This window comes from Humulus lupulus, chromosome 1 (assembly GCF_963169125.1).
Source record: "Humulus lupulus chromosome 1, drHumLupu1.1, whole genome shotgun sequence".
Classification (NCBI taxonomy): Eukaryota; Viridiplantae; Streptophyta; class Magnoliopsida; order Rosales; family Cannabaceae; genus Humulus; species Humulus lupulus.
Genome location: NC_084793.1, coordinates 155,220,683 through 155,231,137, shown reverse-complemented (window position 1 = coordinate 155,231,137; position 10,455 = coordinate 155,220,683). Strand labels below are relative to the sequence as shown.

Genomic DNA, 10,455 nt, shown 5'->3' with positions numbered 1-10,455 from the left:
CTCTACTAGGATCATGGTGTCGATGTGAGGATGTTTTTTAGCATTCTCTGTTCTTAGTCTTTTGCTTCCTCCCTAATGAGACTGTTGATGCTCTACTTTCCTTTTTTTCTTTTCTTTCCTCGAGTGATGGATTTCCTTCACCTGGCTTTGTAATCAGAGCAGCTCTTTTGGCCTCATCTTCTGTGATCTCTAATATCTTAAAAACTCCTTCCTCTTTGTTTTAAATATTCGTTTATATCTTTCAGCAATTTTAAATAAACTTGTTCGCTGAGGAATTATCATTTTCGCAAAGTTTCTCTGAACAAATTGGTTGCGATTGTTTTATCCACATTATTCAAATGATGCACCAGCTTCATGTATCTTTTCAAATATTCTTTGGGATGTTCATTGATACCTTGTTGTATTGAATAAAGATCACCCATAGTATTCGGGGGTTTTTTGCGTTTCCTCCATATTGCTACACAAACTGCTCTCCAAGTTCTACAAATCAATTGATCGACTTCGGTTTTAAATATATGAACCATCGCAATGCTAAGCTTGTTAATGTAGTGGAAAAATATTTACACCTCATAGCTTCATTCTCCGTTTCCATTGCCATCTTTTGCTGGAATTGCAAAATATGGTTTGAAGGATCATAATTCCCATCGAATCGATGCCTGATCCAATCAGCGAAAGGGGACTTAAAGATGCCCTTGATTGCTTCGTTTGTCATATCTATCAGACTGTGCAAGCCTGCTCTAGCCATTTTGTCCATAATTTTTCGCATCATTTGCTCCTTCCAATCTAATGGTACTGCTTGTTGGGATGGGGAGTCCACTATGTTTAACGACTTTTGAGCATCCGAACCTACTGCTTTTCTCACATCTACGTTGCCATTCTTTTCTTTGTCTTTTTTAGCAGAACAATGAGCTCTTTCTTCTTGTGACCTTTGTTCATCATCATTTTCTGTGCGGTCTCGACCGTCCTTTTCTAGTTGTATTTCTTCTTCCTAATTAACTCCGGCACTTTCTCTTCTTCTTGGTTTCTTTTTCTTGTCATAACAAAGCTAATTTTGCTACCAATTTCACTTGTTGTGCAGCCATTTCTTCAGCGAGTGTTTGATGTTGTTCCTCCACCCTAAAATATTATTCCTCAGCTTAAAGGCGGTGTTCTTCTGCTCTCCAAAATCTTATTTCATCCTGCTCTTTGTTTTGTTGCATGAACTTCATCAGCTTTTGCAATTCTTAAATAAAGTCGATCAACGGTGACTAACTAGTTACTTCATCCGACTGATTTTTCGATCGCATCATTTATATCTTCGATATTCTGCTTTTCAATTCTTTTCTTGCAAAAGGGTTGAAAAGAAAACGAAAAAATGTCTTATCAAGAGTATTCACATTCGAATTTGGCCTTTCGAACTATTCCCATGGATGGGGCCAATTGTTTGGGTCAAAATCTTCCAAATTTAATAACTTTTGAAAATTTGATAGATCATCTTCTTCAAATTATGGATTGTTGACGTAGCCCTAGAGAACACATTCAATTGACTCAATTAACTTGGTGAATGTGTTCTTCAACAAAATTGAAAGATTGAACTAAAGGGGGGGTACTTGCAAAAAGATTGTTTAATGCTTAAGTCAGTCTATGATTCTCTCCCCAATTCCTCAAACAAGAAATGTAATAAAAGATTCCAAGGTCTCCAAAATGATACACACCTATTTATAGATAAAATGATGAGGAAGGAGATAGAAGGACTAATTCTGTTTGGTCCACGTATCAATCCTTCTAATGTTTCTTCTCGCTCTTTTTCTCTTCTTTAAACTGAGCTAAAAGTCCAACGACAAAGCATCTTGTCAACCTCTATTCTCGTTCTTTTGCTCATCATTTGTTCATTCATTCTTCTATTATCTTTAATCAAACGATGTGTTTAATTAAAGCTCACACTCTTTCATAGTGTTCTTATGAGCTCTACATGTTCAGACAAATTCTATTGAATTATATTCTACAAATGAAATTGTTTCAAGCTCTTCTATCGGATGTGATCGTTCTAAGGCCTTCGTCTACAAGGAGATCTTTCAAACTTCTTTGCAGCAGACTGGCTTTGAGCACTTCTCTACGAAGATGAGCTCTGCTAAGCTCTTACAGTCATCAAACACTATTGAGTTCTTCATTGCAAGGAGCTCTACAAAGTGTATTCTACTTTGTTTAGCTCTTCTAATCTCTCATTAAATAAAACGGTATGTTCTACTTAATTTATATCACATAATCTTGTGGGGAATTTCCCTTACAAGTATATACCAAAAAAGTTGATGAATGCACCTAAATTACTAAACCGAACTAATACCATATCAAATTCATGAATGTATATGCAATATATCCAATGTATCAATTTGTGAATAAACAATAAATAGAAGTCATGAAACTATCCCATTTTTATGAATAGTGAGATTATAAATATATAGGTCATGGCTACAATAGTGCATAGTTTTATGCACTACTGTAGAGAATGTATGTTTTCGAGAAATTTTGAATAATTTAGAATATCAATAATAGTGTCTAAATAGAATATTTTTGTGCATGACGATTTTGGAAATTTAGAACTCTGTTTCAGCACCCTAAGTTATTTAGAAATTTTCAAAAATGTGCTTAAGGTTCAATATAACTACAATGAACACCATTGTGTAAAAAAAAATTATATCTTATCCACGTGAACAAAAATCCATGATTCACCATAATGCAAAAAAAGTGCACTATTACAATCTTGCCCTAATTTTTATATCAAGTGGGACTTGTGTGTTTTTCTAAAAAAATAATTATCTTATAACTTTAGCAAAGTCTTAATTTATCACATTGACTTCAACTCGAAAACTAGACAAAAATATAATCTAATCTAGTATTAATTTATCGAAGTTATACCGTATATTTTTCAAGGTGACATTAAAGCATGCTTCAACTTAATACTCACAATATACAAACTTTGAATCATATATGAAAGATACTATATTCTAATCTCAATTTATATTAAATATTACATAATATATTAGTTTGCATTTTAAATTATTCTCCCGTGACTAGTCTTAAAACATCTGCGTGCAATGATATAAATGTGAACATGGATCATTCGCTTTGTGTTTGGAACAAAAGAAACGAGAAAATTCATCCCATTTTAGTTGTGTATGCTCAAACAAATTTGAAGACCGTATTCTAGTCCTTTTCCTCCAAATTTTCTTACCAAACAGCTATTCTACCCCTAATCCTCCACTTCTCCACTTTCACTTCTCCATCCTACCATAGAGTCTAAACATTGAAAAACTTGAGTAATATAACATTAGACTTGGACTCATAAATGAAATCGTTATTGACAAGGAAATGTAAACATCTATTCAACCAAATACCCAAAACATAAATGTGAACATGCAATAAAAGATAAGTCCTGTCATTTATTTAAATCAGCACTAAACCTGAAGTGCTGGGTGATTCTTTATTCTACTTCTCAAAGCAAGATAAGTAGAACTATTCTTGATCACTATTGTCATTCATTTCACACGGAAATTTTTTAGGCAAGTTTTAGGGAAGAAGTTCAATGTCCAATATTCATCCTCATCTAAGCAAAAAAAAAAAAATAGATTCATAGCTACCTAGACATTTGAATTTTGATGCTCATTCATCATGATAGAATAAAACATGGCTCTTCGGAATGATGTATATGATATAGCTAACCTTATATGATGGTGTATTGATAACAAAAGCCTAACTATTCAGTCCAGGTTAGAGCCGTTCATTCTTAACCAAAATCCAAAAGCATAAAATACAATTGTGAGAAGCATGAGACAAGAATATCTTCACTGCTTGATAACATGGCAATTCTAAGCCCCATCTGCTAATGTCCTCTTTGATGTACTGATGTACAGAACTGCATCAATGAATAACAATATTTTATAATTACCAAGTCTATAACATTCGAGTATTAAGAAAGATAATCCTTTGAACATTACCATTATTTCCACGAATAAATGCATCACCGTATTTGTTTTTCAGTTGACCATTGACATACTCCTCTGTTTGTTCCATTGCAATATTCATATACCCATCCAGACAAGCTAGGATACCTGTACAATAGAATTACAAAAAATAAAAAATAAAAACATGTGTCGCTTTTAATCCAGAACAAGACAACCAAACTTTAGAAAGTATGACATGCATAATGACATATATAGACAGACACACTCAATTACTTTCATGGAGAAAATGATCATTCTTCACCTCATGCTTTGATTTCTTGACAACATTTACTATAATTTATGTCTCTTGAGTAAATACTGTCACCTACTACTCATGGAGATCATGAAACTAATGATATTAATTCACCTCCTCAAACAACTTCATGTCTCTTAAGAATAAGACTACTGAGTCTATATAGATAATTTAAAACAGGAAATCAGAGAGAGTCCCACAACCCACATATATGTAAAAAATGAAGACAAAGGTCAATAAAATCAAAAATGGTTTTAGTTCCAAAAAGATAGCCCTTGGGATAATCGTGGAAACAGTTCAAGCAGAGATCACATACAATCTCTGAGCTCTAAATATAATAATAAAAGAAAAAAGAACACAAACCTCTGTAGTCAACTCCAGAATTGAGTTTCACAACAACTGGTCGTCCCCGAATTGATTTAAGAAAATCAGCTGGCGTTTTTGTGGTTGCTGACCCTTTCTCTCCTGCTCCACTCATTTTCGTTTTATATTTATACCAATAACTCTACCAGATGCAAGTCTACAAGTAAATTGAACAACTTCACTCAAACTAGCACCATAAACACAAGAAAAAAGAAAAAAAAAGATAGCATGTTACAATTGTACTTTCATTAGGTTATGTCATCAAAGACAACACATACCACCAATTACCCTTCAAAATCGAGGGCAATAAAATAAGAATAAATAATGACCAGATAGTACAGACAAACAATTAGCATGTAAAAGAATACAATTAGAATGACAATAACATTGCAGCATTGCTTCCAAATTCCCAATAGGGTTTTACAAGAGAATTCGTCAAGGCATTGATGAGGCAATAATAAATTTTTCAAATTTCATCATGGATCCCTAGGAACGGTTCCAAAATATAATAAGCCAGACACTTGGATCCAACAATTTCATCTTGGTTACACATACACAGTAGCAATTCACAACAACTAAGAACAAATAATGACCAGTTCATAAAATTTGCTCACATAAATCCCAATTCCAGACTACAAATTACAATCAAAACTCATCATGATTGTCAATACATAAGCATGGAGAAAGTGATGGATTTCATCAATAAATATGTGTACATATATACATATATATTATCAAACTATAGCCCCAAAACTAGACCCATTATTGAGTCTGTTTAGACAAAATTGCAAGTTGGACTTCATCAAAATATATAATATCTCTATTACTATGCTTACCATTTAAATTGTATGCTTCGTTTTTAAATTATATGCAGTATATACATGTTGAGCAACTCCTTAATTTGATTCCAAACCAAACCCAGATGTCATTTTGTGGCAGTGTTATAAACTAATAAGTAATGTAATATTACCACATAAAGATGATAATAAAAATGGCATACCAAGTACTTGAAAATTAATTCCGTAGAAAAATTTTAAGATAATAATGAATCAAAATCGTCTTCAAAACTTAAAAAAAAAGGTAGGAGGGCTTCCATTTTAAACTCCACCGATCACAAACACACAAATCAAGAATTTACACAAACACATATATATATATACACAAACATATATATTAAAGATTTAAACTTCAAACCCTAAAGTAATACCGGCGGCGGTGGCTCTGGCTATGGGCCTCCCGGTTTTGGTGAAGACCTTGACGGAGGAAGCAATATTGATCGATCAGAGGAAGAAGGTGCTATGGAACGAGTGAGGGAGACAGCGAGTATGAGAGGGTGGCGGAGCGAAGAACAAATCGGGTGAGTGAGAGTGGCCGATTGAGAGAGATGGTGCAGAAACGGACTGAGTGAGAGAGGCTGGCGCAGTCAAGAAGAAATCGAATGAAAGACAGTGGGGGAGTGAAGGAGATAGCGCAGGAGAGAAGTTGGAGGCTGGAGGTCCCTGTCACCGTGTAGGGAAGTAGATAGCAAACCCTAACAAAATGTGGCTGACTTTTGTCAAGAAAATTCTTTTTCACAATATAAAATGGGGTATTTGCAATTACCAGATACAATTAACTTCCAACCATTTTAACATTTTAACATGATTATATATTATATATTTATTGTAATGTTAAATATTATTAATGAATTTTAAATTTAAGTTTTTTACTAAATTTTTTTTAAAAGTAATTGTTTGCTAATTGATAGTAAATTATATTATATATTTAATATGATATTATCTTATTAAGTGAATTTAAGTTTAATTAAATTTTATTTAAGTTATAAAACGTATGATTTTATTATTTTTAAATAATTATCATTGTAAAATATCTCAAAAATATCTTATTTTAATTTATTTAAGTATTTATTATTTTTAAATAATTATCATTATAAAATATATGAAAAATATCATATTTTAATTTGTTTAATTATTTATTATTTTTAAATAATTATTATTGTAAAATATCTCAAAAAAATCTTATTTTAATTTTTTTAATTATTTATTTTATTTTATTTAAGTTTAAGTATTTACAAACTACCGTTAAGTATAAGAATATTATGTTAAATATAAGAATATTCCGTTAAAGTTAACATTAAAAAATAAAAAACCGTTAAAATCAAGAATTTCTATTACCTACACACTTATTATATAGAAGAGATATAATATAAATGTATCATAAAATAATTATTCAAATCACTTCCGTAATTTTATTTACAAAATATTTTCCCACACATCAAAAAAATACATATACCTAAATTGAAAATATTTCTCAAATTTTGAATTTTTTAGGCATGTTTGGTATTGTTTTCTGTTTTTTTGTTTTCAAAGTTGTGTTATCAGAAATGAAAACAGAAAACAGTTTTTGTAGTTTTCAAAAAACAATAGGTGTTTGGTTAATGTTTTCTAAAATCAATTTTTTAGTTTTATTTTTTAAAAAATCTTAAATAAAAAATTAACAAATATATTTACAAGGAGAAAAATATTTTAAAAGTTTGTAATAAATAATGAGATAAAATAATTTGAAATAAAAAATAATGAAAAATAAGGAGTAAGAAAGTAAGGAGAGAAAGTTTGACGAAATAGAAATTGATCCAAGAAATAATGAGAGAGAATGTGAGTAAAGAGAAGTGAGTAGAGAGAAAGTGATGAGAGATGATTTGACGAGAGAGAGAGGAAATGATGAGAGAGAAAATGAGAATATATTAAGTGATGAGAGAGAAAATGATGACATAATAAGTGATGTAAGAGAAAATAAAGAGATAGAAAATAATGAAAGAGAAAATAAAAAGATAGAAAGCGAGAAGAGAGAAAATAGTGAGAGAGAAAATGTAAGGAGATAGAAAGTGATGTGAAAGAAAGTGAAGAGAAAGAAACTAATGAGAGAGAAAATGATGTAACAATAAATAATGTTAGATAATAATAATTAAAAAATGATGTGAGAAAAAAAATAGACAAAAAATTTGAGAACAACAGAAAACAACTTTTTGTTGTTCTCAAAATTTTCTGTTTTTGTAACTTTGTTTTTAAAAATTGTCTTCTGAAAACAACGCCAGACACCACAACTTATTTTTAAACAACAGTTTTTAACTTTTAAAAAAAAAAAAAAAACTTTTTAGTTAAGAAGCCAAACACCCTCTTGTTTTTTGGGTTTTCAAAAATAACATTTTGTTATTTATAATGGTAATAAATTATAATTTGGTTACTTTTTCACAAAAATATTTATTTTTAGAGCATATTATTTCATATACAATTTGGTTACCTTCAAAATTTATTTATTGAAATTTTTTTATCTTAAAATACTGATTAATATTTTTTAGATTATATTATAATGTCTTATATTTAAGATACTTTTACGTTACATTCAAATTTGTTTTAAAAACCAATGATGTACAATAAAGTATAACAAATTACTATTAGTTTATCATCGAAAGTTATTTTTAGTATACTATATAGTAACTTTTTTTAATGAAAAGTTTTAATTAATTTTTTAGTCACTAATGTAATTTACATGTAAATAATAGTGTTTCTTTTATTAATTAAACAAAAAAGTTACTTAAAAGTTAATTTTGTATTATAATAAAAAAAAATACATATTTTGGTTTTTTATTATGAATTTTTGTTTGACCAAATTAGAAAGCAACCACGTAGTTTTTTTTTAAATACAACAAAGCACAAAATAAATTTTCTAGTTAACCAAATATAAAAGAAACTAAAAGATTACTTTTAATTCTGGTCATCTTCTCCGGCTACGGCAAAAATATATATGATTCTCACATATCAAAATGATCATATTGAAGAGTAGGTCGCGATGGTACCACCCATGAGTCCAAATGACTAGCGGTGTGGCCCGAATTTTATTTTTAAGTTTTGGAGAAGAGAGAAAAAGATAAATAGACAGATTTGAAGAAAGAGAACAAAAATAATAAAAACTTGTTTTAAGGTATATATTATAGTATTTGTGTAAATAATTATTTATAAGTGATTTTTTAAAAATAAAATTCAAATAATGTTGAATGATATATGTTGACGCGGTTCTTCGGCAACAGATAATTAATAGAATAAAGAGTGGGATTAGTGCTAAATAATGAACCGTAATAGATGAGTGATCTCAAAGAAAGATGATGACACAAATACTTTTTTAGGTCGTTCAAAGGTTAAAATCATTCTAGTCCACCAGCCAATATTATTGCTATCTTTATGATATTCTTTACAGGGTATTTCTTTACAAAAAATAGAATCCAACCCCTTGCAACTCCTAGGGTCTCCATATTTATAAGGAGAGGGCAACTAGGGGTTGGCAAGGGAGGTCATCCCGTGACCTTCTTACCCATCACGTCATTTCTGTGACATTCATGATTAATTCCTAAAACCTGACAATGAAGTGTGGTCTAATCAATGGGTAAGGGGGATAATGGGCTGCATGGCCCAACCCAGTCGTGGGCGCCTGAACACGCACGTTTATGCTGCGTGTCCGAGAATTCAGGGATGGATCAGACATGTGATGCCTGATATATGCACGTTTACATTCCGTGGTTGACTTTATAAGGGGTCAGAGGTGCCAACTCAAGCTCGCACCTCGAGCTTGATGTACCCTCAGCTCGTGATGTCCATACTTCTGACCCGACTCAGTAATCTCATTAAGCCTTTGGTTACCTCGAGCCAAAGAGGTAGGACCCGGTAACAGTAGCTCCGAGCACGTGGCATCCACGTGGCTGATATAATTATGCTCTTTCTCAGCTCGCTAATAGCCCGTGGATATTTTGGGCGTACATTTGCCCCTCAAGCCCTTGCTCGTGGCATATGACGCCACCCGAGGGGCCACAACAGGGGCTTTTAGACTTCTTTGTGGACTCTTCACATTCCGCCCATCACGCTAGTATCAAATACGTGGAGCATCGTGGTTGGTGACGGTACGTCTTCCGAGAACCGCATTAAATGGCCTAGCCTATACTCGGCCGTCGTTTCGTCTTTCGAGTAGTGATCCTCGTATCCTACATCAAGGCGATCCAACGGCCCTCCTCCTTTGGCCTTTTACGTATATAAAAGGGTTGGCCACCTTTCTCATGGGTCACCCATTCATTTGAAAATTTTCTCATTTTCTCATCTTCTTCTTTCTTCTCAGTCTCAGAACCCTCTCTTTCTTCCGGTCACTGTTCCCATCGTTCCAGAAATTTAGGCACGAGAGCTCCTTCGAGACTTCGGTACCAGCAATCCCAGCAGGATTCCAACCTAGACGACCCTTTCAGTCTCTTCACAGCAAAACATTTCTGTAAGTCCTCCGTTTGTGTAACGTCCTACTCCCTTAGAGTCGTTACCAAGTGAGTTTTTAAAAGAAACTTAGTGCAAAGAACTCGTTACCGAGGTTTTTAAAACCAAAGTGTGACTAAGCAAAAGTTAAGGCTGTAATCTTTTGAAAATGCTATACTTTATTGAAAACTTCAAGTATATAACATCTGGGATCCCAAAATAAGGTTTGAAAACTATTTATAACTTAAAATAAGTTTACAGTTGATTAGTTATTAAAATCACAGATTATTACAGCCATTTTTCGTAAATACCCCCAACCAAAGCAGTCGGGCAGGCCAAACATGTACGCGTCGCTTCATGCTCTCCGTACTCATGGCTGGTTGACTCATTCTATGCCCTTACCTGCAACACAGAGCACCCGTGAGCCGAAGCCCAGCAAGAAAACTCATACAGTTCATGACGTGTGCAAATTAAACAGTTAACATATCCAGTAATCCACAGATAAACAGGTCAGCCTTCAACTAAGCAACCACGGCCATGCCGCCCCAGAAGCCTTACCAAAGCCTGGGGT

General features: G+C 32.5%; 1 protein-coding gene across 3 annotated transcripts; it reads right to left on the bottom strand.

Annotated features, from left to right (window-relative positions):
• Positions 1-3,399: 3,399 nt before the first annotated feature.
• Positions 3,400-6,146, bottom strand: LOC133799464 (sm-like protein LSM36B). 3 transcript variants are annotated; one of them, XM_062237489.1, is made up of 4 exons: positions 5,791-6,146; positions 4,597-4,753; positions 3,975-4,088; positions 3,400-3,892 (listed from the first exon to the last, which is right to left on the bottom strand). In XM_062237489.1, the coding sequence occupies exons 2-4, from the start codon at positions 4,709-4,711 to the stop codon at positions 3,846-3,848; spliced, it is 276 nt and encodes a 91-aa protein (XP_062093473.1). In that variant the 5' UTR covers positions 4,712-4,753; positions 5,791-6,146; the 3' UTR covers positions 3,400-3,845. The 3 variants fall into 3 exon arrangements, with proteins under 3 accessions (XP_062093473.1, XP_062093469.1, XP_062093465.1); XM_062237485.1 differs by having other exon boundaries at positions 4,597-4,783; positions 5,804-6,146; XM_062237481.1 differs by having other exon boundaries at positions 5,804-6,144.
• Between the last annotated feature and the right edge of the window lie 4,309 nt (positions 6,147-10,455).

What these genes read in the sequence shown, in the direction of transcription:
- LOC133799464 (XM_062237489.1), bottom strand. Translation starts at nt 4,711, where the DNA reads ATGAGTGGAGCAGGAGAGAAAGGGTCAGCAACCACAAAAACGCCAGCT. An exon ending in TTCTGGAGTTGACTACAGAG is followed by an intron (nt 4,089 to 4,596) that starts GTTTGTGTTCTT and finishes TCTATTGTACAG; the next exon opens with GTATCCTAGCTTGTCTGGAT. An exon ending in ATTTATTCGTGGAAATAATG is followed by an intron (nt 3,893 to 3,974) that starts GTAATGTTCAAA and finishes TCATTGATGCAG; the next exon opens with TTCTGTACATCAGTACATCA.